The following is a 26884-nucleotide window of genomic DNA, read 5'->3' on the forward strand; positions in this document are numbered from 1 at the left end:
TATGAATATCATTATTTGATGGTTGGCACTGATTACCGAGTTCCTGGGAAAAATGAATTTCCATAGTCACATAATCTTTTGTGAAATTCGTTTTCATGAAATGATGCTCATTTTAGCATGAAAGTGTTACGAAGTTAAAGATGATTTGAATTTCTAAGCATGACTGGTTAGTACCATGTTTCTGTATCTTTTTCAAGTTTATCATTCACTGATGAAGGTAAGGTTAAGATAAAAGTAAATTATGTAGCGATACACGAGATTAAATTAAAAAATTTTGAAAAGAGTTTCGATAAAATCATTATGCAAAAAAATTAAATATTATTTTTATACATATGCTAGAAAAAAAAAGTAGGAGAAATCCGTGTTCCAAGAGTGGTTGAAAGGTCACTCATTATTTTAGCGTATCGGGAAATCTCTTGACACAGTGTGAACTTTACAATTCTAATCCCAAGGCAACTAAAAATAGCAAAATCGCACACTTATATTTATATGCAAATGCATTCACTATTAAAAAGCAAAAAAGCCTAGTTCGTTGTTTGCTTAGAAGTTACTAGTGTCTATTCTTGTCTGTTAAAGTTGTACTGGATTTTTAATATAAAATTGCCGGACTAAGTTAATTTTATACACTATGTAAAAAAAGATTGAATGTAAACTGAGAATAATTAGAAACAGCGAAAAAGCACAAGAAACTTCACGAAGAAAAGAACAAGAAAAATAAAATATGAAATTTTTCAAAATTTTTTAAATTTGAAGCTTTATTAAATGAACCAGAGCATTAGAAAAATCTATATTGAGATTGAGTAATTTGAAGAAATGAAAATGTTTAGAATAAGCCTGGTGCACTCAGGAGAATAATATACTTAGTCAAACTAGAAACCATTATTTTCACAGAGTACTACCGTAATTAATGTGAAATAAAATGACCATAAAGTTTTAAACATTAATAATAGAATTTTGTTTGCTTCTGTTATAATTTCATTTGTAACAACGATGCCTTATCGTGATAACGCGTATCTTATTAATAAAATTTGCCGCAGTAAATCAGATAATTAGATTCTTTATAATGTTGTAAAAGAATGATAAAAAATACCTACATATAACAATCTGCAGTTTGCTTTTGGAAACTAAATTTCTGAAATAATTTCTTCTTCTTCATAAAACTAAGAACTTGGTTAAAAATTATTTCTACAGAACTTCCTTCGCATTTGCAATACAGTCCATTAAATAACTTCAGTTCCTTTAACAAATTATCTAATGTGTGTGCGATTTTTCATCTACCTTGAATGACCAAATTTACGTAGGTATGTCTTGATTTCATTCTAAGGATCAAATTTGTGGAGGAGTAAAAACTGGTTGGATCACTTATTTGCGACTACATATGTAGTAAAACGTGATTACCTGAACGAGGATGCTACAAGTATACACCACTATTTACAAAATTGACTCGAAAGCTGGTTACTTCACTTCCAACCACTTTTCAAATAGTAGTCACAGAATAGATCCTTTAAGCAACCACATTGTATACCACTGGATTTACACACTATACATATATATCACAATTTGATTCGGCAAATAAGGAACAATACGGTCAGATTATAAACTACAGGTAAAGTTGTATGATTTGCTCTTTATCATAAGTAACAATATCATAATCAATTTTGTAGTGACATCAGCAACTTTTTAGCAAGGACATCGTTGTACACATGAAAAGTGTTCCCTGTGTACAACGTTATATATAGTAATAACAACAACAATGTATATCCAGAATTTCAGGAAAATTAAGTAAACCGTTTTTGATTTAGTTGATAAAATAAACAACTCCATTAATTACGTTTTAAAAACATCTTGTATAAATTATAAAAAAAATATGGATACATTATTAAACTACAAAGAAAGCAGCATGAATGCTTGAATTCTGGTTAGAGATTTACCAGGTTCGTGATAATAATAACTTTTTTTTAAACCTATATGCATAAGGGTGTATTAATAAATCACAAAATTATTAATAAGATAATGTTATTAAAAGTTTGCTGAAGATGATTAAATAAATTGTGATTTGCATTTTACCATCTACACTGTATTCTTAAAGTACCTACATTAAATTTCACAACAATCAATCCAGTAAACCGACAAATGGAAACGGGTGACCTATCAGAGTCCACGAGCTATGAAACGTTGAGAAAACATGAAATAAGCTGGTCGGAAAATGGTTCTTATAATACATAGTTCCCTAATTTTTGCTTGGGAAGTAAAAATCTACATTTACATTGTAACCTACAAAAAGAAGGGCTTAAAGTTATTTGTACAGAACTTCCTTCACCCCTGAAATATAGTCAAACAAACCCATCTTCTTTAAAAAATTATAAAACTTAATTTTACCATTGTTTTTATTTTATGACAATCCCTATGTGTTAAAAAATTGATCATACGTTATTTAGATAGTTTTTTTTTGTGATAACCGTTATTAATTAAAAACACATAATAAGAGTCACAGTTTAAAAAAAGCACCATGAGCGGTTCGAACACGCAACCTTCGTTTTAGAAGAAATATGATTCCCGTATCGCTTGTACCGGTAATTCAGTTTGGATTGTTTTGCAAAAGTTTGGATGCCTAGGGTAAAATTCAATGCGGATTCATAAACCACAAGTACAAGAGTATGATCAAACTAATGTTGGTTAGTGTTTTAACATATACACAATATTCCTAATATACCTACATACAAAATTATGTTCGGAGATTATCTGTCTAATTAAAATCGACAAAGACAAATAGACGGCAGACAAACATATGAAAACTGGAGACCGGGATGTAAAAAAAAATCTTAACCTGATATTACGACTTATTTTATATGTGTCACGAATACAACTTACTTGTTTTTTGTGTTTTTTGAACACTTTAACTTTCACACCACGTGTGTTCAATGTTTAAAGTTTGTTGATATTGTATGTCATGTTTAGAAAAACCCAGAAATCCAGATATTCGCGTCATTTTGTTCTATTGTAAATTTCGGAAGTTCCCCTCTTCCAGAATTGGATGGACCTTTTGAAATATTAGAACACATATATGAATAAATTTTAAAATGTGTGTACGAAGATTGCAATGTTCAGGCATGAAACTTTTCTGTGATTTTAAATTTAGAATGTCAGCACAAGACTTTTCTTTATGTTTCCTTACTTGACCCAAAACATTTTTACCGTTAGGTTTAAGACCACCCGAGCTGGATAACTGATCTTCTATATTTATATTTCCATAATTTTCCATATTATAAATTATAACTAACTATAACTAATTTATAATTGCGAAGCTCTTATTTTGTTCAGTTGATTTATCGTTTTAAAACAAAGGCTTCATTAGTTAGTTCACTCAACAATTGAAAAATTAAAATTAAAAGAAAAAGAGAAATTTGCTATGCAAGCACACTTCGAGCGTGGTGACCTCTAAAGATATATACAGGGACAAACGGTTTACAACAAAAGGACATCAAGCTAAAGTTAAAATCAGTTTGTTTTTAGAGTTGTTAAACAACGTTTGTCCATGGGAAGCAAAACTAGGCAAAAACATGTTTGGTACCACTAGTACCAACCCCCGTTTTACACATCCACCATTTTTTACTGTTAGCAAGCAATGCATATTTCAAAGACTCTCTCTCTCGTCTGTTTGTAACCGTCAACAAATAAACATCGATACATTAATTATCAGTCGTATTTTTTGAGATATACTCGTACCTTCGTACAACCTGTGAAAAATTAAAAAAAGTTTTCGAACACAAAGTGTTATTTGTTATAGAAATCATCTGACTACAACATGTACAACGTAGTCTAAAAGTTCGGTGTACACGAAACATGTTTATTGAACCAAGACTCCCAGCACGATGTTGGACAGAGGAGCAACTGTAGCAAACTAGCAAATGAACAGATATATCTCAAATTAGAAAAATTTTGATATGAATCTGACGAAACATGAAGTGGTGTAAAAACCTGTTATATAAGAATACATAAAAAAAAACTATCAAATGGTCACACATAAATTCGGCGAAACAAGAAAGCTTGAAGCTCAAATAAAAAACTAAAAAAAAATATTGACTTCTTTGCAGGAAACGAAATTTTTGATGGAAAGCAATACAATAGAAATATGTGGACCTGTTTACATAATTTTATAATGCATTTGGTTTTCTGGTTGATACACCTTTATGTAGAAAAATATTGAATAAGAACTGACTTGCAATCAGTTTAACATTTACAATTACATATAACAAGGTTGTCATTAGTAGGTCAGACTACATATCTTACAGAGAATAAACACAGCTACCCAAAAATATTTCACTAGTTAATTTTTGTTAGAACATCTATTTTGAATGAAAGATTTGTGCCCTTTCTAGGATTTTACTGTCACAATTTCCTCAGATGGTATAATTCAGATTTTGTCCTATCAATTTTTTAGTTGTTTTTTGATACAGTTGAAAAAGTTTTGGAAACATATAGATAAGAATCCATAAATTAATTGTCCTTAATCATACCAACAAAAATGTACAGTTCTACACTGTTAACCAATGATAAGAAAAAAAATGAAAACAGATACAAATTTGTCTTTTCCCTTTACTCGACATAACTTGGCACGTACCGAGAATTTGACAGTTTAATTACACTATGCAACACTAAAAAATTCACAGAAAGTTCAGATAGTGTTTGAGGTTGGGTATACTCCATATACTAAAGAAAAAAATGTTTTATACTCATATCACATCACAAAACATAGATAACGGGTGTTTTGTTTTTCGTACTTTTTGAGACACTTGATTGCATTTAATTGTAAACATATCGCTTTTATGTATCCACCCATGCTTGCAGACTTCTGTTGGTGTCTTCAGAGGGATACTGCGAGATCTGGCTACAATAGGAATGCCAATCGTTCGAAAAAAAAGACCTTTTTCAATGAAAAATGAAGTATTGTTTTATTAATTTTGTATGATTTCAAAAAATTCAATAAACACTTTTCATTTTGAAACCTGATGTGATAGGTTGGGTACCTATACTCCATATACTAAAGAAAAAAAATGTTTTATGCCCATATCACATCACAAAATATAGATAACGGGTGTTTTGTTTTTATTACTTTTTGGGACACTTGATTGCAGTTAATCGTAAAAATATCGCTTTTATGTATCCACCCATGCTTGTAGACTTCTGTTGGTGTCTTCAGAGGGATACTGTGAGATCTGGCTACAATAGGAATGCCAATCGTTCGAAAAAAAAAGACATTTTTCAATGAAAAATGAAGTATTGTTTTATTAATTTTGTATGATTTCAAAAAATTGAATAAACACTTGTCATTTTGAAACCTGATGTGATAGGTTGGGTACCTATACTCCATATACTAAAGAAAAAAATGTTTTATACCCATATCACGTCAGAAAACATAGATAACGGGTGTTTTGTTTTTCGTACTTTTTGGGACACTTGATTGTAGTTAATCGTAAAAATATCGCTTTTATGTAACCACCCATGCTTGCAGACTTCTGTTGGTGTCTTCAGAGGAATACTGTGAGATCTGGCTACAATAGGAATGCCAATCGTTCAAAAAAACAGACCTTTTTCAATGAAAAATGAAGTTTTGTTTTATTAATTTTGTACGATTTCAAAAAATTCAATAAACACTGTTCATTTTGAAACCTGATGTGATACGATTCTTTCAAGCATAATCCTCAATTGAGTTTGAGGTAAGAAATTTTAACTACATACTGTACATTCTGTGAATTTTATTTTTTTTTAATTTGTTGCATAGTGTTATAATTCTTGTACGAATAGAAACTAATTTTGTTTAGTGATTCATTGGTGGGACAGTTTTGTCAGTTTTATAAAAACATCCCCTGATTTTGAAGAAAAAACAATGCAAATGTTTTAATTTTTCATCCCCTTTGTAAGGTGTCATATATATATTCCATTACTGAACAGGGTGTTTCAACAAATTAACTTATGAATGGATTTATTTAATTAACTAAACATCTAAGAAGATAAGCATTTCAACATTACCTAGTAATAGTAATATTACTCTGTACACATAAGAATTAACATAGGTACATATTTATATTATGATTAAAAAGTTGATGGCAACATCTGAAAAGTTATTAAATAAATCTTTACTAGAAAGACGTCTTGAAGTGCATAATATATGTCGATAAGTCTCAGTAGTCAGCTGCATATGTAATAGTTTCTTTCACATAAAACTAAGAAAAAAATGAATACAAATCTCAAAATTTTAAACGAAATTCGCTCTCTATATTCTTTTTATGTTTGTGGTTGCGACCTAAGTTTAATAAAGTAGGTATATATCTATTTTTATCAATATAATAATAAAATATATACGGGTTTCACCAAAAAGGGAAAAATATGCAAAATGATTTCAAGTATGCAAAATTTTTAAATATTTAAACTATTTTGAAAATAAAACGCTCCTATATTTTGTTTTTTAATAAAACCAGTCATATTGTTTTTATTTTAGTAATATTTAAAATTTCACTAAAAATACAATTATATTTATTAAAAAAATACGAATGACATGTGAACAATTAAGCATTCACCGCACCTCTTGACAGCATTAAAAATCCACGGCTCTATGAGTCAATACTTGTTTTTAACCTTGTACATACAATCATAATTTTAATCTCTCCTTAATGGCGCCGGACTGTACGCACACTCTCATAAAATTACATCCTTCGAGTGCAGTTCTCCGTATAGCACAAACAAATCTATCAGAAACCTTTCCAAGTACTTTCTTTTCCTACACAATAGATAAATTGGCGTGGGTGTAAATCTACTAAACTAAACCATTTCCCTTATTTCTAGGGCACCGAAAATGAACGAATCCTTCTAACGACCGCAAGAGATACCTCTGCGAAGAATATTAATTTCCCCGACATCCGGCTCTCTGACGGTCCAACGATTTTGGCAGGCCGAGTACAACTACGTCACAATGGTCGTTGGCGCAGCGTGTGCACCAATTCCAAGAAGTAAGTCACATATTTGTCGTTCGTTATATTCATATTCAAATTTAGTTGGACGCGTGCCGATATGGAAACGGCATGCAGACAACTCGGCTTTCAGGGAGGAGCTTTTTTCAATTGGATTGATAGAGAAATGCCGCTGAAACCACGACTTCTATACGAAGAACCAAAATGTATGGGAACCGAAAACTCTTTACTCGAATGTCAGTGGAATACAAGACAAATGGGATCGGGGGTGTGCGATTACCATCCAGATCTCGCTATACAGTGTGCGCCGAGACATGATCAAACGTTACCCTTCTGGAGAGGAATTAAGTTCGAAGATGCGAAGTATAGTAAAGTTTTGACTTTATCGAACACTTTGTATGTGCCTACGTCCAAGTCTAAGTTACATTTCATTCAAATTCTTTACGCGGGGGCTGGGAGAAATCAAAACACTACCAGTGCTGTGGAAGTGGAAGGCGTGCCACCAGGGATGAATCAGCTTGAAATTATAAGTTCGGCATATAATGGTATTAATGTTACTAGGCCTGAGGGTCCGATAACTTTAAACAACTGCACCCTACGTAACAATCGAGGTTATGGTATTTTCGTCAATTCTAGTTACGGTTTAACTCACATCGACGGATGCATTATCAATGAAAATGGTGGTGATGGTATCAGATATGTCCGAGCTGATGAAAGATTAGAAGAAAAAAGCGATAGGTCGGGTTATAACGATTTCTGTAATCTCGCCATGGTCTCTAGCCAAACTTTTCCCTTGCAGTTGTACGCCGAACAAACGATTTTTGTCAATCAAATGAAATCTTGTGATAAAGTTTTCACCACTCGTTTAGGCAATGTTATAACTTTAACCATACTCCGTGCCGTTACAAATCTAAACGACAGCGCAACTGTAGAAATATACGACGGTTCTGCTCTAAATCATAGACTCTTAACAACGTTCTCCATTCGAAATAACACAAGACCTCAGTCTCTGACTAGCATCGGTCATCAGATTTTTGTCAAATTCAAAGCAGACGCCCGAACAGATACTGCTATCTTCATGCGTTTGCTCTCTGGTTTGAACAAAGGCTACGATTTAAACGTGAGCTATTCAGATATTTCTGAAAATTCAGGACGAGGAATTGCTGTTGATAATTTACGATCGCAAGTTCATGTTTATAAAAGTTCTATATCTAAGAACCAACACGTAGCGGGGCTTCATGTTACTAGTGGCGTTGGAGACATCAATGTTACTGAGAGCCGAATTTCGTTCAATGAAGGTGACGGTATCAACATCACTTACACCGGAGGGAGCAGAAATATTTCTAAGTCTGGCATTAGTTCAAATTCCGGTTATGGCGTAGCAATTTGGTTGAACAACACAAAAGAAACTGAATTTTTGATAGTCAACCAAACAACCGTTGTGCAGTACTCAGAGATCTACAAAAATCTAGACACCGGAATTCTTCACGGAAACTTCTGCGGGGAATCCTTCTTCAATTTCACAGGGAACAGCTTCAAGAACAGTTTGAATGATGCTTTGGAAATATTGACGTGTTGGAGAATGAGCAAAGCATCCACGAAACTCCAGATTGGACATAACGAATTTATTAGTAACAATAGAATAGGTTTGCGAATTACGCCAGCCTTGAATCTGGATGCCAAAATTGAATACAACCATTTCCGTCAAGGATCTTTTGGTTCAGTTTTAATTAAAAACAAACCCTTAGAGGAATTTAATATTTTACAAACAAAAATAGAAATCGTCCAGAACTACTTCATCAACAATTCTGGTACCTTTGTTGCAAACTTGGCTCTTTCGCCATACGCTCAAGATCAGTTCCTTCTTTTCACGCGCAATTTCGTGAAAAATAACCGAATTGCCGAACCCTTCCAACCAGAAGATGGTTCTATTTCTATTTTGAATCCTAGAGGTCGAGTAGCAGCTCCCATTGTTGTTGGTTCCGATAATGTTGACGTGTTTAGGAACATCATTGAAAATCCTTTTTCTAAATATGAAATTGGGAGTCACCTCGAAGACCAAAGTAAATCTATCAACTGTACGTACAACTGGCTAGGTTACAGCTTAGACGAAAGTGTACTACCTCGACTGTTTCACCGTTTTGACAGATATAATTTAGCCAAAATCAACTTTAGCCCTTTTCTTCTACACAATTCAAACCCTTCAACTACTAAAATAAATAATAATCAGTTTTACGTGCCTAAATTCATTAACGCAGACTCTGATAAAGTTGGTGGAGAAGTGGAAGGAGAAGAAACTCTATCACGAGGAGTATACATAGTGGAAAAGGATATCAACATTCGCCCTGGTGGTAAACTAACAATAGAATCCGGAGTCACTTTAAGATTCCCTCCGTCAATAGGAATGATGGTTGGCGGGAAACTGGAAGCTCGCGGTATAGAACCAAACAGCATCAAATTTACATTGAAAGAAGAAATCGTGCATCCACCAGATAACGAAACACTCGAAATGGAAACGGAGAAATACGACTCAGAAACCGAAATTATTCAAATAGAACCGAAAGTTCCTATTAGGTTGCTGGGTGGAGCAACTGAAAATGAAGGGCGTTTACAAGTGAAAATTGACCAACAGTGGGGTACTGTGTGCAATTATGGGTGGACCATTAAAAATGCAGCTTTAGTGTGTCAACAATTAGGGTATGTGTTAAACCCTGAAGACTGGTACTTAGAACGTAACGAAATTCCTTCTGCTGGTACTACAGAAGACGTAATTTTGTCTAATGTGCAATGTGAAGACTTTGACTTAGATATAACTAAATGTAAAGCTGAAACTAAAGGCAACTTTGAGAATTCGTGTACACACGAAAACGACGTGGGTATAAGATGTTATAAGTCGTCATGGGCGGGTGTTAGATTTGGAGCTTTGGCTGAAAGAAGTAACATTCAATATGTTACCATCGAAATGGCGGGCTTGTTGGATTATGCAACTAGTACTTTTAAACCGGCTCTACAGATTGATTTCGCCAGACACAATTTTGAGAACATACGTATTTCTAATAACTACCATCACGGGCTGGGCGTTCTGTATGCAGATATCTTCACGGACGATGCAGTCAACAGAATAAAAAATTCGGAATTTTCGAGTAACAGGGGTGCCGGGATTAATTTGGTACAACTGGGTTTCAATATTTTTGGCAGCTCCATCGAGAACAATTTTATAGGTGTCAAACACGATCCTATTCTCACTGGTTTGCAACAGAGGGAGTTTGCGGGATGGTTCTTGAAAACTGAAGATAACACCCACTATAAACCCATCATGATTCCGTATACTTCCGATCAAAACAGCATACGAGTAGAACGGGGGGAAACCAAGTATTTAGTAACATCTAGAGTACTAGGAGACAGCATTTCTAAAATATATAGATTCACGAGTGACCCTGGATGGGTGATCGGAATTCAACTACTGAACCCTATAGAGAATCGCAGTACCGAAAATATAGAAATCCAAGACGCTATTTCGTACAACAAAAAATCCACAACATGGGTTTTAAAAAGGGACCTTACAGTCTTTCCCACAACTTCTAGTAGTCACGGTATAATTTTGGAATACACGAGCGGGAATTACGCCTACGGTGGTACTGTTCTAGTCATAAGCACAATCAAAGCTCCCGTTCAAAACGTTTACAAGAGAATTGTAAAAGGCCCCGTTCCTACCGTCACTCTTCTTAATTCGAAAATTAGAAACAATCAGTTTGGTCTACACGCTTCATATTATAACCGATATTTAGACGAATTAGGTAATCATTTTTTGAGGAAAGCAAATGAAAGTTTCCAGTTTATTAACTGTGAAATTTCCCATAATCAAAACGAAGCCATCTTTGTTCATTCGCCTCACTGGGATTTACATCGAAGCAACATTTCGGAAATCGTGATAATGATAAATAATTCACTAATTACGGACAATGGGAAAGGCTTTTATCATTTCTCTAGAGATATGAGGTCATCGAATAACATCTTCCACTACGTGCTGCAAGATGACACCGTGGAAAGGAACAAAGCCGGGGGATTCGATATCCATTTACCATACGTGTGGCAGTACAATGAAAACTTTACCCATTCCGTTTACATGGACAACAACACATGGATGCACAATCAAAAATTCGGTTTTAATGTAGATGGACATTTCGCTGTTGTTAACATCACAAGAAATATTTTCAACGACAATAATTGTGCAAGCGGATTAATATCAATCGGTGGAATGGAAAAGAAACTGTTGATAAGCCATAACAAGTTTACCAACAATAATGGAAAATACATAATTGAGTTCGTATCGAATAGTCAATCTGAAATAATTGGTGAAGTACCAGCAAGATTTATTTTTAACGAGTTAAGAAACAACAAGTATGGAGTAACGGGGCGAAGTTTTGGTATACTGCAACTGAAGAAAAACCCAACAAGTGTAGTGGCTTTTCGAGGAATTCAGAAAGTCAACGTTTATAGAAACCTCTTTTCTGGAAACCAGCTAGATTATCAGTTGATCGCTGGAATTCAAACCGCAAAAATCAATAACTACTTAAACGTACGTGAAAACTGGTGGGGCAGCGGCAACGAAAACGAAATAAAGCAAAAGATCTTCGACTTTGACGATTGGAACAATCACGCAGTCGCAGAATTCAAACCGTATCTTCTAAACGATGACTTCGAATCGAGCTACTCGCCTTCATTTACGACAAACTCTTCTATCGATTTGGACAGCCTTGGAGGTCGATTAACGGCCGATCTAACTCTACATAACAGGGAGTTCCCGTACCTTATTCGTTCAGATATCACAGTCATGCCTAAAGTCACTTTAACAATAGAACCCGGCGTAGTAATGGAGTTTGGACCAAATGTTGGAATTCTTGTTTTGGGTAGCTTAAAAGCTCGGGGTTATGAAGGCAGTGAAATTGTCATGAGACCTATTTCTGTGGCCGGGTATCTAGAATCAGAAAATGACAATCCTATAGTACGGGAAAAAAGACAACTGGAATCTCTCGTCGGAGGGGAAAGTATACGATTATGTAAAGGAAGAAATTGTTACGATGGCGAAGAAAGTACACCTCGTGAAGGTTTCCTCGAATATTTCAACAAAACAACTTTGCAGTGGATTCCGATGTGTGATCCTCGATTCACTGAGAGAAATGCCCAGGTTGTCTGTAGAGAGTTAGGTTTCGATCCATTGAATGCGTTTTTCGACCATGACATTAGAATTGAGTTCCACAGTAATTCTTTGTCACGAATATGGTCATGGCCTGAACCTCTACAGTGCAAAGGAACGGAGAAAAAGTACGAAGATTGTCCTATTAGATTAAATGGTCAACAGTTTGGGCACCGACATCGATGCAAATGGAATTCGAAATTTGTGTTTATCCATTGTGGCCAGAGGAATTTGGAACAGAATTATGAATACTGGGGCGGTATTCGATTTGCCAATCCGGAATTCGAGCAGCAGTTATACGCTTATAGAATCCATGATGTTCAGACGCATTCAACAATGCAAACTGAAGAGTCCGTAATGGAGTACGTCAACATAATAGGGGCAGGAATCTTACATAACGAGAAATCTCCAGGCATCCAGAGCATTATTAAGAGTCCTAAGATAAACTACGTCCATGTCATGCAGAGTGCGTCGCACGGTATCAATTTAATTTCTCCTTCAAATACAATAAACTTGTTGTATAACACCGTCGAGGACTCGCTCGGAGTTGGCATAAATATGTTATCGCTGACCGGCGAAGGCAGGGAATCGCACGAATCGAGTTTTACTCCATTGAAAAGCCTGAATATTCCTTACAACCTGTTTAGTTTGGTCGATATTTGCGACACTCATAAGGAAATCAGAATCGAAGAAAGAATTCTGCTTTACTACAAATACGACAATCATCCAGTCAATTGCATCAAAATTTTCAAAAGCGCCTACAACATCAAACCTTTAGGATTCCGACTGCTGCAATTCAATTTGTTCAATTCGACGCAAGAGTACGGAATCCCCGATTTTATCTCCCTTTATGATGGAGACATTTACAACGTTTCATCAAAATTAATCGAACATATAACCATGAATTCACATAATGAAAAGAAATTGTTCAGAACCAAATTGCCAAGTTTAAGTGTCAAACTTTTTGCAAACGGGGCTTCCTCCAATCATGGATTTATTGCCGAAGTCGTCACGCTACCAATATCGGCGATTGGCTTCAGTAAGTCGAAGGAATAACCGCGTGATGAATAAAAATGTAATTTTCTTTATTTCCAGACCGAGATGTGCAGCACAACATATCTTATTCAGTAGTAAATAAAAATAAAGATGGGGCCATGCTTTACGTGTCGGCAGGTGAAGTCAACCCCATCGTAACCATCGACAAGAATCAATTCAAGCGCAACTGCCAGAAGCTCTACGGTAATTTCACGACCTGTAATGCAGCGGTGGAAATCGATATACAGAACACACAAACTATTTTCTTTAGAGTGAGCGTACTGCGCCATTTAAGAAAAAATCAATAACTTAATCCTATTACAGAACAACTTAGTTGACGGCAACCAAGGAGGTTTATCAATCAAGGCGGATTCACGAGGATCTGCTACTTCTCTCAAGGGTTATATTCACAATAACTTATTCGTTAATAACAGCAACCTGCCTGTTCTGTACGTGGAAGGTCGACAGAGTTCACCCTATCAGGAAGTTGTTATTTACCGTAATTATTTCACAAGAAATGTAGCAAGATATTACAATAACATAGTTCTGAAGCAAGTAGTTTCTAATTTTACGTTGAACTACGTGAAAAGGAATATTGGCATGCAAAATTTGGAAGTGTCGGGATTTGACAAAGTGAGGCTTCCGATTTACCAAACTACTTCCCATAATGGATTTTATCAGTAAGTATGTAAAACGAAGCTTTAAATGAAATTATAATTTGTATCATTTTAGCAATTATGCCGTACATCTCCACAGCCGATCGACTGTCGTTGCGGGAACGGCCGGCCAGCAGTATGTGGATAACATTTTCTTTAACCCAGATAACGATTATGAAATGATAACAGTGAACAGATCCCTGTAAGTACTTTTCATTTTTATTGCAGTCAAATTGAGGTCAACTCTATAATGGGAATCGCTACTGTAGCATTAGGCTAGATCAGTGGTTCGCAAACTTTTATTATTGATGACACCCTAAAATTTTAAACAAAATTTGGCGGCACCCCACCAAGAACAGTTTTAATTGTAACTAATTTATTATCAAAAACACTTTATCACATGTTTGTATAATATGTAATTGATGTTAAGATTGTTTTATAAATATTTGTTAGCCATCTTACTTCAGTATGAAGAAAATTAACATGTTCAGAACACATTTTCCATTACTGAACAGTTGTACCATATTAATAAAATCAGATCATCAATTATTATTTTTAAAGTTGGTTCTGTGCTTATATTTATAAACATCATTACAAAATTTTCGCGGCACCCTCTTGGGGGATCCGCGGCACCCTAGTGTGCCGCGGCACCCAGTTTGCGAACCACTGGGCTAGATAGATAAAACACTATTCTGCTCATTCTTATTGTTCTACTGAGATGTATTGAAGGTTACGTGTCTTCGCATATTTTAGAGGTCAAAATATCTAAGATGGAAATTTAAACATGTTTATTTGTTTATAAGAAAAACCAGTTTTTAGGTCTAGACAAGGAAGTTTTGACTTCACCGATGAACAATTCATTAGGGAAACGGTGATCAAGGTTTAACTGTACGTTTTATTGATGCATTCAAGTGTCTTAAGGTTCTCAAGAATGAGCAGGATTTCGATCGGTAGAGTAGAAATGCACCATCTGAGGCATGCAAGCTAGTACATTAAATCGCATTTAAAATATTTTGTAGTATTTGAAACGAGTAACAAATAATTCATGAAAGCATATCTAAAGGCTGATGACACCTAAATACTTAATTTTTGAGAAGGGGGAAAATTATTATGTTATAAATTCTTTTTCTTTTTTTTTTTTGTTTGAGAGACGGTTTGGATGTTAAATAAACCCTCCTTTTCCTTTTTTGAATTAAGTAAACGTAATAATCGTTATAAATGCAGATAAAGCAATTACCTAGCGTGTTTAATTCAGTATTAGTAAAACAATTTTTACATACTATTTAATGAAAAATGCATATACGGTTATTACTTATCAGTAATAACTTATACTTATACTTATCAGTATAAGTAATAACCGTACATGCAACGTCGAACAAATTATTTTTGAAACTTTTCTGTAAACTTGAATATCTTCCTTCCAATAGTAACACTACTAATAAATAGTAGTATTATACTCCTGCTACGATTTGAAATGCGTTGTTTCAATATTTATTTTGATCTGCAAAAATCATGGAGATAAAATATTTCATGTTTTTGAAAAATACTGAAAAAAGTACCATGGCCGTGACGGAAAATCAAAACGATACCTATTTGTTTTTGTACACCCTGGCTGTGGAAACTGTAGTGATTATTAATTGTGGAACGACGTGCACTTTTAACAACGATTTATTGATTATTATGTACATGTCAATATATATATTATATGATGAAAGTATTTATGTGTTTTTGCGACGCGTGCCCGTTGACGGGTTGTTGGTGACTCTGGTCCGCCACTCGTTCGTCCAGGAGGGCGGTGATGAATCATATTGGGGGTGGTACCGAACACCCGACGAGAGCCGAGCGGCCGAGAACTTCGGGTGGTACCACACATGACTTCCCCTCTTGAAGGTGCGTCCTTCAACATATTACGACTGGCTGGCCTAGAGGGGTAGCCTGGAAAATTGAAAATTGTACCAAAATGTCTAAACGTGAAAAACCCCTATAATAGTCAGTTCGCATCATAAGTAATGTCAAATGATCGCGCACTATGGGTAAAACGCACACTTTACGTAAGGCGCGTTTGGTGAGTCCATGAACAGTTTTGATTGTTACCACCCGCACTACACCGTCGTCGCCTGGATGAAAACCGTGATCCGTCCGGTTTTCCATGTGAGAGGTGGTACATTTTCTTCTGTAATGCTCTTGCTGTTTCTGCCATTTGGATCTTGATTGCAGTTGCGTTAGGTACTCGCGACTCCAGCGTCGCCAAAAATGCGTGCGAATTTTTTCCACCAATTGCCATCGGGACAGTTTATTAATCGGCACCTCCGTCACATCGTATTCTGGAAAGGAAATTAATGGCTCTCCGATGAGGAAGTGACCGGGTGTTAGGATGCTCAGGTCGTTGGGATCGGACAATAAGGGGGTCAAAGGTCTTGAATTTGAACATGCTTCAATGCGTATTAAGAGTGTGGACATTTCGCTAATGTCGGAAAATGCAATGGGTATAATTTTTCTTGGCACTTTAATTTGACGTATATGGTTCAAACTGCTTAAAAAGGTAATCCAAGACGTATATATATCGGGAGGTACTGATTCATCCCAACCCAGTTTCAGCGTCCATAAACGTTGCAAAATTAATTTAGCATGCATTATGATGGGTCCGAGCAACCCTAACGGATCAAATATTTGGGCCGTTACCGAAAGTATGGCACGTTTGGTTACTTTATTAGGTATATTTTTCAGTATAATCTCGTAACTTAAATTATCGACGGTAGGGTTCCAACACAAACCTAAAATTTTTGTAAATTTATCCTTATGCAATTGTACGTTCGAATCATGGAAATTATCATTATTAGATACAACACTTAGTTCGTTTGACTGAAATTTTCGCAGTTCAAATTGACCCTGTTTCAATATGGCCGTTACATCATTTTTTATTTCAGTTAAATCTTCGATCGAGTCAGCCCCGGTTAAAAGGTCGTCCATATAAAAATCTCGACGAATGATTTCGCTCGCGACAGGGTACCTAGCTTGGTTTTGATCAGCTAACTCCTTCAAACACCGCGTGGCAATAAAACTTGCCGGTTTAGTACCATATGTTAGTGTCAAAAGACGATACGTATTTAGGGGTTCGGATGGATGATTCCGCCAAAGAACTAATTGATAATTCGTATCGTTGGGATGTATCTTAATCTGACGATACATTTTCGCTATATCAGCGTTTAACACGTACTGAAATGTTCTAAAGCGTACTATTATTGAAAATAGGTCTTGTTGTAATACCGCCCCAGCTAGCAAATTATCGTTTAGACTTTGTTTGTTTGAAGTTTTTGCCGACGCGTCAAAAACAACTCTTAATTTTGTTGTCGTACTAGACTCCTTTGGCACGGCGTGGTGAGGCAAATAAACGCAATTGTTGTCGTTGGGTGGTTGGCTTAAATATTCCATATGATTTAAATTTTGGTATTCTAACATGAAATCTACATAATTTGTTTTAACGTGTGGGTTTTTGATCAAATTCCTTTCAAGACTGAAAAAGAGTTTGAGAGCTGCATTTCGTGAATTACCAATATTTATTTTGTTATTTTTAATGGGCAACCGTACAATAAATCGCCCGTCATGGTCCCGTTGGACAGTTTCCCGGAAGTGGGTTTCACAAAGAATTTCTTCTTCGTTAGACGCATTCTTATCGTAATCCGCCGTAATTACTGGTTTTTCCAATTCCCAAATCTTTCTTGCCTGTATTTCTAAGCCGGGGTCGGGTCCGGATATGGAAATATTGCATGTTGTAAAATTTGTCGGTAAGTTTATGGTACCGAGAGGGCCTCCCACAATAAACCCTAAATGTGTTTTTTGAAATATTAACCCACTGCCCGGCGAGGACAATTGGCCTATGCAAAGTAAATTCCAAAAAAGGCCGGCTCCTATCAAAAGATCTATTGTACCAGATTCGAAAAACTTGGGATCTGCTAGTTTTATGGTTTTGGGAATTTCCAAAGATGAGGGGTTGATAGACACTACGTCACCTTAGAACTGGTTTGCCGCATATCCAGATCGCGTCCGAGGGATTTTCGCCTCTACTGTTTGCTGCAGATTTGCCGCATGTCGCACTTGGGCGAAGCGAAACATAGTTTAGATTCAGTGCTGATTTGCCGCATGTCCAAGCAGAAATCGATACAGTACCGTTATCCGTTTTTACGTACTTCCTTGCTGTTTTGCTTTTCAGCGTTAGGTTTGGGGTTGGGAAAGAAATCGTATTCAACTTCACGCGCAGAACAATAAGAATAATGTGAAATAAATAAAAAAGAGACTTAACAATTTTGATGAATCTGAAATTAAAAAAAAGCAACTGTAATTTGTGCAACTCTTTTTCTGTTATAGATGTTACAAATATTTTCAAATTATTAGATTCGAAATTTTGCAAATTTAAATTTCAAATAGATTTGTTGTTCGATAAACAAATAATTTAATTTTTTACTAAACAGTAACATTTTTCTTTAATTTTTTCTCGGGAATGATTGAACTTATTTTCTCTAAAGTTTTAGTGAACAAGATTTATAACGCTGCATACCAGTAAAAGAGTTCACAATTTTTTGTAGTATTCTTATTTGTAGAAACGATATTTCTACATCAATAATCACAAATAATAGATACATTTTTAATTTTTTAAATTAAAATGTTGTTTAGGTGGATTTTGCTTCGAAATTTATTACTCGAACGTTTACAAAAATCAGCTTTTGACATAAAATGCTTGCAAATTTGAAACAGAATTGGAATGTTTCTTGACAATCATGCCTAATACATTTTTGACTTGTATCTTTTAAAAAGAATTATTTCCGAATTTATAGCTATTTACAATTTACGACTTACTTCAAGAATAAATTTCGTATTAGAATTTTACCTATAATAATTAAATAGATGTATGTTGTTAACTTACATAAGGTACCTTACATCGAAACGAGTAATTTGTTTTTTAATATGACATTGCCTTTCATTCTATTTGTCTAACAATTATTGTTGTGCAATTATACGCGTGTAAATAAAAATAACTTTACAATAACTTATCTATGGGTAAATTTTTTTACCTATTAATTTAAGTGGATGGTTATATGTAATGGTAATAATAGCCGCATAAAATTCACTCACTGTTTAGGTATACCAGATATCAAAAGCTATTAAATCCAAATGTTATTGTTTATTTTTTTTATGTCTCGAGCGTAAGCTAAGGAAGTATTGTAATCAAGTTCATCGGGCGACTGGCTACTTTTATGGCTTCTCAACGTTTCATGACTCCTATAATACGAAAACATAGGTCTCTCCTTTCCGGTTGATAAAACGCTGACCAAAATTTTGTAATCATCCTCCCCATCATATAACGTCATCTCCAACTTTTACAGCAATAAATGTTATATAAATTTTGAAAAATAACATACTTTTTCATTTGTTGTTTATTGAGTTTTTACCCTAAGCACCCAGATTGAATTGAATTACCATAACCCTAATTTCTCGAGATTTTGGAAACAGGATATACTACATAAAAAAAGTTAAAAGAATTTGAAGTAATGTAATGATACTCTTTTTACATCAACATACTATTATTTATCAATTAATTGGGCATCGTCCAAAATACTGTTCATAAATTATAAGTGCAGGAAGTTTATGCAAAAGCATGCAAATACATTTTTTGCGTATAATAATATGTATTGCTTTATTATTAAATATCTACTCATTTACAAGAATTATTAAAATTAGTAAAAAAAAGTATTCAAGTCTCTGTCTAGTTTAATATCTTACCTTATTAAAATAATAAGTTTAATCAATTATGTAGTTAGCAAACAATGACGTTTAATTTATACTTAGTAGGGTTCACGGCATTAAGTTTTCACATTGCATGTTTAATTCGGAGTTATAATTTGAGAATACAATTTACCCGTTTATTTATTTTTGTAGTTTAGTAGTACTTCAGCAAATTTAGAAAACTGTATGTTATTTAAAAATACGTGACAAATCACGAGGCCAGGCAATCTAGAGATCTGACTGCTGGTTTGCGCGGGAAATACTGCATACTTTTTAGAAAAAAGGAGTCTATGATAAGCGCACGTAGGAGATGATAGACAGAGAGCTAATATATAGAGCTAATGTATTGGAAAGAAATAGGACAAGTTTACGTGCGCACACCACAGTCTCCCTTTCTTCTCTAAACAGTTTGGGATCATACCATAGTATCATAAATAATAATTGACAAAGAGTTCGCAAAGGAATCCAACGGAAATATTTATACAATTGTTTACAACTACCAGTACAAATAATTCTTTCATTTTCAACTGAAAAGCGTATAACTATATTAACCCTTAATTACTCGCATGCGTGTATAAAATACACGCAGTTGACGTTTTTGTCGGCCATTTGCTAAAAACTATTTCAATGCGCAAGCGCTTCTAGGTATTCCTCATTTATCTTTCTTATAAGCATTTGAGGTTAAGAACAGCGACCGTACAGTGTGTTATTGCTAATTAAATTAGTTTGATTTTGTCCTGTGTACAAATTACACCGTGCGACTTAATATGTAAGTATTAATTGTGTAAAGTATAAAACATACATCGAATAAAATTTGATCAAAAACTGATTACAAAAATATTTTTTCACTTGAAAACAGGTTTCCAATCCAAGTGAGGAATCCCAATTGTTTGACTGATGAAGAATTAGCTGCTTTTCATGATGAAGATCTATCTGAAGAACAAATAGTGGGTGGAGACGATTCAGCAGATTCCGAAGAACAATTCGAACTTAGTGAACATGAAAGCAATTCAGAACAAGAGGCTAGTGGCGATAACAATGTCGATAATTTGGTAAATGAAGATGAACATTCAGATTATTCAGTTACGGCAACAACAGCTCTTCAAAATGCAAACGATGGCGATGGTCCAGTTTACAAAACAAAGCATAACTTGGAATGGAGCAAATTGCCTCTGAAGAAAAAGTCAAAGACACCTGCAAAAAACATTTGTAAAGAACGTTGTCATCCCCTCGTCCCAAAAAGTGAGATATCAAACGAAATATCTGCTTTTGAGAAATTTATAAATGCTGCGATGGTTGAAGAGATTGTAAGATGTACAAATATTTTTATCAGAAGAAAACAGGAAAATTATGCGCGAGAGAGAGATGCACGTGAGACAAATAAGGAAGAATTTTTGGCATTCTTGGGACTGCTGATTCTCTCCGGTGTAAAAAAACAAGGTCATACCAATTTTCACGAATTGTTTAGCGCCGACGGAACGGGAATAGAAATATTTCGAGCTTGTATGAGCGCAAACCGTTTCTTGTTTCTTCTTTCTGTAGTCCGATTTGACGATGTGGGCACTAGAGAAAACAGACGCATAACCGACAAAATGGCAGCAATACGACATATATTTGATGCATTTGTTGCAAACTGCAAGGGCTCTTATTGCGTTGGAGAGTTTATGACAATTGACGAGATGCTGATTCCTTTCCGAGGAAGATGCAGTTTTATTCAGTATATGCCAAACAAGCCGGCAAAGTATGGACTAAAAATTTTTGCTTTATGCGATTCCAAAACATTTTACTTGTCTAATTTAGAGCTTTACTGTGGCAAGCAGCCAGACGGACCTTATGTCTGTGAAAATTCTCCACAAGCAGTTGTCAGTAGGTTGACAAACGACTACGTTGGAAAAAATAGAAACTTGACGACTGACAATTGGTACACGAGTTACCCACTTGCAGAGGATTTACTAAACAAAAAAACCACATTAGTTGGCACATTGAGAAAAAATAAAAAAGAGATACCTGCCGAACTATTACCTAATAAATCACGACCAATTCCATCTTCAATATTTGCGTTTCGGAAGGATATGACGCTAGTATCCTATTGCCAAAAAAAAAATAAAGCTGTGATACTACTCTCGACTATGCACGCCGACGATATTGTCGACAGATCTTCAAATAAGCCTGATATCGTTTTGTTTTACAATTCTACTAAAGGCGGAATTGACACCGTTGACGAAATGTGTGGTAATTATTCGGTACAAAAACGAACAAGACGCTGGCCTCTGGTTCTTTTTTTCCAAATGATTAATATTGCGGGAATAAACTCTAACATAATTTATAAATACTTTCACATAGACTCCAATAAACAGCCACGACGTATTTTTCTGAAAAACGTTGCATTGTCTTTGATGAAGCCTCATCTGGAAACTCGAGCAAACATTGAGACGCTTCCTATAGATATAAAAGGCTTTCTTTCTAAATATAAAAAAACTTCAACGAACATTGAGAGGAATGTTACAAGAAATCGAGGTAAATGTGTCTTTTGCGAAAGTAAGAAAAATCGCGTTACAACCATCACATGCGACTTGTGTGGTAGACTAGCATGTAAAGAACACGTAGTAAAAACACAAGAATGCGTAAGCTGTCGTAAAAGTAGAACAGAAGAGCAAGAATAAAGTCTTATTCTCATTGTTTTAGAATTGAATTTTTGTTTTTTGTTTCTCATTTTTGTGAATTTAAAGTTATTTTATGTTGTATGTTCTAAATTTAAATAAAACCCTAGAGTATTTTTGAATTTGAATTTTGAATTGTTGAATTTTTCTTATTGTACAAGTTGGTTAAAATCATAAAAATTATAAAACTGAAATAAAAGAAAAGCTTAAAAAGTCCAAAAACGTGATGGTGTATAAAATACACTGTGCGACCAATTAATAAACAAGACAAAGCGCGAGTAATTAAGGGTTAAGTACTAGATATTATGGAGTTAGGGGTAATCAAATAGATTTGGGTTGCAGTCAACATAATTGTCTTTGATACATAAGACATGGAAACGAATGATTTATTTCCAAATCCAAATATACTGCATTTACAGTTTTAAACAGTATCACTGCTAATTTTCTCTGGTTGCCCGACAATAGCTACTTGTAGTCAATATCCACGTAATGTAATAAAATACTGGAATCTAATTGTTTGAGACAACAACCTATTTTTACCCGAGTGTTCTTTATCAGTTTGAATATTTTATATAAAAAAATTACATATTAAGCTGCAAGTAGGACTGCAGCGAGTCAACGAGCCGCCATTACTCCGCCAATGCAAAGAAAATATCATTTTATTATCCTTTGTAAAAATAATTCCTTTCTGTAAAACACATTTAAATTTGGTACTCCGTATTTCGTTCACAATTCACCATTTAACAATGGAAATTAACAATGCAATATTTGGATTCTACAATTTTTAGGTAAAATGAATGACTGCAATGCGTTTTATCAAATGTAGATTTTATATAAAAATAAAGAAAAATAAGTCTCTTTATTTTAAAAATATTTAGAAAAAATTGAAGCAAAACATCAATAACTTAACATTCATTGTTCGTTATACTTAGTTAACTACTTCACCACGCGATTTCTAATATCGTTTCAATTTTTCATCTTAATTATCTCTGAAAAATGTATTTATTATTATCTGTAATTATTGATGTGGAAATATCATTTCCACAAATACGAATACAGGTATGCAGCATTATGAATTTTATTGACTAAAATTTTAGAGAAAATAAGTTCAATCATTTCCGAGAAATCATTAAATAAAAATGTTACTGTTAAGTAAAAAATTAAATTATTTGTTTAACGAGCAACAAATCTATTTGAAATTTTAATTTGTAAAATTTCGAATCTAATAATTTGAAACTCAATCTTTCTTAAAAAAAAAATCGAAAATATTTGTAACATCTATAACAACAGAAAAAGAGTTGCACAAATTACAGTTGCTTTTTTTTAATTTCAGATTCATCAAAATTGTTAAGTCTCTTTTTTATTTATTTCACATTATTCTTATTGTTCTGCGCGTGAAGTTGAATACGATTTCTTTCCCAACCCCAAACCTAACGCTCAAAAGCAAAACAGCAAGGAAGTACGTAAAAACGGATAACGGTACTGTATCGATTTCTGCTTGGACATGCGGCAAATCAGCACTGAATCTAAACTATGTTTCGCTTCGCCCAAGTGCGACATGCGGCAAATCTGCAGCAAACAGTAGAGGCGAAAATCCCTCGGACGCGATCTGGATATGCGGCAAACCAGTTCTAAGGTGACGACTAACGGAAGATTTTCGGTTATTTTGTTCACCACGATGCAATTTATTTTTGTTGAGTACGCATTATAAATAGATTTTATACCCACATCTAAAACTTGCTTTTGAGAAGAACTTGCCGCTCCATTTAAACCCTTAATTTGAATATTTATTTGTTTCGTGCTCAATTTTAGCTTTTTAATCATCGGTTCAGTTATGTAATTGGACATAGAACCTGGATCCAACAAAGCTCTACAAGTTTCATATTCATTTTTAGCATTTTTAATAAGAACTATAGCCGTTGATAGTAAAACGGAATCTGAGCATTTTAATAAACTAGAAGAATGATTACTTAAAGTTACTGAACTATTTTCATCGGCGTCAGCTTCGTCTGTATGTATTAACGTATTATGTTTTTTGTTACAAGCTTGACATTTATGACTGGTACGACATGTAGCAACCTGATGATTTTCTCGGAGACAATTGATGCATAATTTAAGACGTTTAACTTGCGCTATACGCTCGGGAATTGACATTTTCAAAAAATCTATACACTGAAAAATAACATGAGATGATTTTTTACACATTGAACAAGATGCTTGTTTTTTATTAGTGGTTATGTGAGAAACAGTCTTTGATTTGTTGAAATAATTATTTTGTTTATGATAAACCTTTCCTTCATTTGATGTTTTATTATTCGACATATAACTTAATGATTCCAACATTAAACAACGTTTTTCTAGAAAGTCAATAAACTGTTTGTAAGTCGGTACATCTTTATCGAGGGAAAGTTGCCATTCACGTTTTGTACTTTAATCCAACTTTTCTACAATGATAGGAATAAGTAATGCATCCCATTTGTCCACCGTTATTCCTAATGATTTTAGAGACGTTAAATTCGACACCACTGTATCGACAAGAGCCCGCAATAAGGATGGTGATTGCTTATTTATACTAGGAGCATTTAAAATGGACATTACGTGATCTTGCACTATTAAACGAGTATTTTTGAACCGATTAGTTAGTAATCTCCATGCCTCTTTATAATTTTCATCGTTAATAACTAAAGATTCGATGGTACGCAAGGCTTCGTCGCGCAAGGAAGACTTTAAATACTGAAATCGCTGACGATTATTTAACGCCTTATTCTCATCTATCACCGATTTGAACGAATTTTCAAAATTTAACCATTCTTTGTAATCGCCACTAAATGATTTGATATTTAAAACAGGTAGATTCAACTGCATGCTGTCATTAGAATCTCGTGGATTTTTACCGTCCGTAGGGTTAAGCAATAAAGAAGTCGATGGAACCGAAACCGCGAGACTTTTTTCTATAATATCGTTTATAAGACACACAACATCGCAATAACGAATTTCAAATTCCGATCTGCAGCCTTCATAGGCTTCTGCGGCTCCCTTTTCAAGTTGCTCTATCTGGTATTGAGTTTCGTTAAAATCGTTTCTAATTCCGTCAAGAAGTGATAATCGTGCTTTTAATTGATTGATACTGACCCCAGGACTATATGACTGTACATATTCCTCTATTCGTTTCAATGTATCATCAATGGTTTTCAATTTGCTTTTTTGCTGATCTAATTTAGACATATTTTTGAATAATTAATGAACCTTAAAGCCAATTAAAAATGTATAGATACACAAATACGCGTTGAAGCTAGCCTTGCAAATATGGTAAAAAAGGGAAATCTTAGGACAAAAGAGCCACTAACCTTTCTCCTCTCAATGGTTTACACTCGTCCACGATAAGAGTGTAGCTTTAACGTGTACTGACTCCCTCTTGTTGAAGCCCTAGTTCCGATGTTGAGATTTTTGCACGGGGTGGTGATTCCTCGTCGGAGATGCTGCCCACTGCTGCCGCGAAAATCGCTGAATGACGACTTCTTCCACGGGGTGGCGTTTCCTCGTCGGAGATGTTGCCCACTGCTGCCGTAGAAATCGCTGAATGAACCTCTTCCGCGGGGTGGTGTTTCCTTTGTCGGAAATGCTGCCCACTGCTGCCACGGAGATCGCTGAATGAACCTCTTCCACGGGGTGGTGTTTCCTTTGTCGGAAATGCTGCCCACTGCTGCCACGGAGATCGCTGAATGAACCTCTTCCACGGGGTGGTGTTTCCTTAGTCGGAAATGCTGCCCACTGCTGCCACGGAGATCGCTGAATGAACCTCTTCCACGGGGTGGTGTTTCCTTTGTCGGAAATGCTGCCCACTGCTGCCACGGAGATCGCTGAATGAACCTCTTCCACGGGGTGGTGTTTCCTTTGTCGGAAATGCTGCCCACTGCTGCCACGGAGATCGCTGAATGAACCTCTTCCACGGGGTGGTGTTTCCTTTTTTAGAAATGCTGCCCACTGCTTCCACGGAATTTGTTAGTTGAAAACTTCTTCCATGGGGTGGTGTTTCCTTTTTCAGAAATGCTGCCCACTGCTACCACGGAACGTCACTACCACGCGTCGCGTATCAATTCGGAATAATACAATCGCGGTATTAATATCCGGCTCGAAGGACCAATGTGGAAACTGTAGTGATTATTAATTGTGGAACGACGTGCACTTTTAACAACGATTTATTGATTATTATGTACATGTCAATATATATATTATATGATGAAAGTATTTATGTGTTTTTGCGACGCGTGCCCGTTGACGGGTTGTTGGTGACTCTGGTCCGCCACTCGTTCGTCCAGGAGGGCGGTGATGAATCATATTGGGGGTGGTACCGAACACCCGACGAGAGCCGAGCGGCCGAGAACTTCGGGTGGTACCACACACTGGCATTAGTGATTATTACGGTATATTCAGTGAAAGATTGGGACCTCATGGCAGGCGCTTTTTATATTTGAAACTAATTTGGTCTAATAAAGGAAGAGGCTAATAGAGAATCAACAGCGTAATAAATTTTATTCAACTGATTAATTTTAAAACTCTTTTAAAAAGATTGTATTGCAACCTTTC

At 35.1% G+C, this 26884-nt stretch overlaps 1 protein-coding gene across 4 annotated transcripts in view; it reads left to right on the forward strand.

The window, feature by feature from the left end:
• Window positions 1–26884, forward strand: part of LOC135130688 (protein bark beetle) — a 43018-nt gene that overhangs the window by 10339 nt on the left and 5795 nt on the right. For 3 of the 4 annotated variants that reach the window (XM_064058125.1, XM_064058140.1, XM_064058132.1), the window contains exons 2-6: window positions 6844–7007; window positions 7053–13204; window positions 13261–13472; window positions 13525–13880; window positions 13933–14058. In XM_064058125.1, the coding sequence (XP_063914195.1) occupies window positions 6844–7007; window positions 7053–13204; window positions 13261–13472; window positions 13525–13880; window positions 13933–14058 (7010 nt within the window). Of the gene's footprint in view, window positions 1–6843; window positions 7008–7052; window positions 13205–13260; window positions 13473–13524; window positions 13881–13932; window positions 14059–25721; window positions 26543–26884 lie in introns of those variants that run through there. The other variant, XM_064058148.1, reaches the window with a different exon arrangement.

The sequence above is a fragment of the Zophobas morio genome, unplaced genomic scaffold, assembly GCF_036711695.1.
Source record: "Zophobas morio isolate AGI-343-1 ecotype UQ-CSIRO unplaced genomic scaffold, CSIRO_AGI_Zmor_V1 ptg000002l, whole genome shotgun sequence".
NCBI classification, from domain to species: Eukaryota; Metazoa; Arthropoda; class Insecta; order Coleoptera; family Tenebrionidae; genus Zophobas; species Zophobas morio.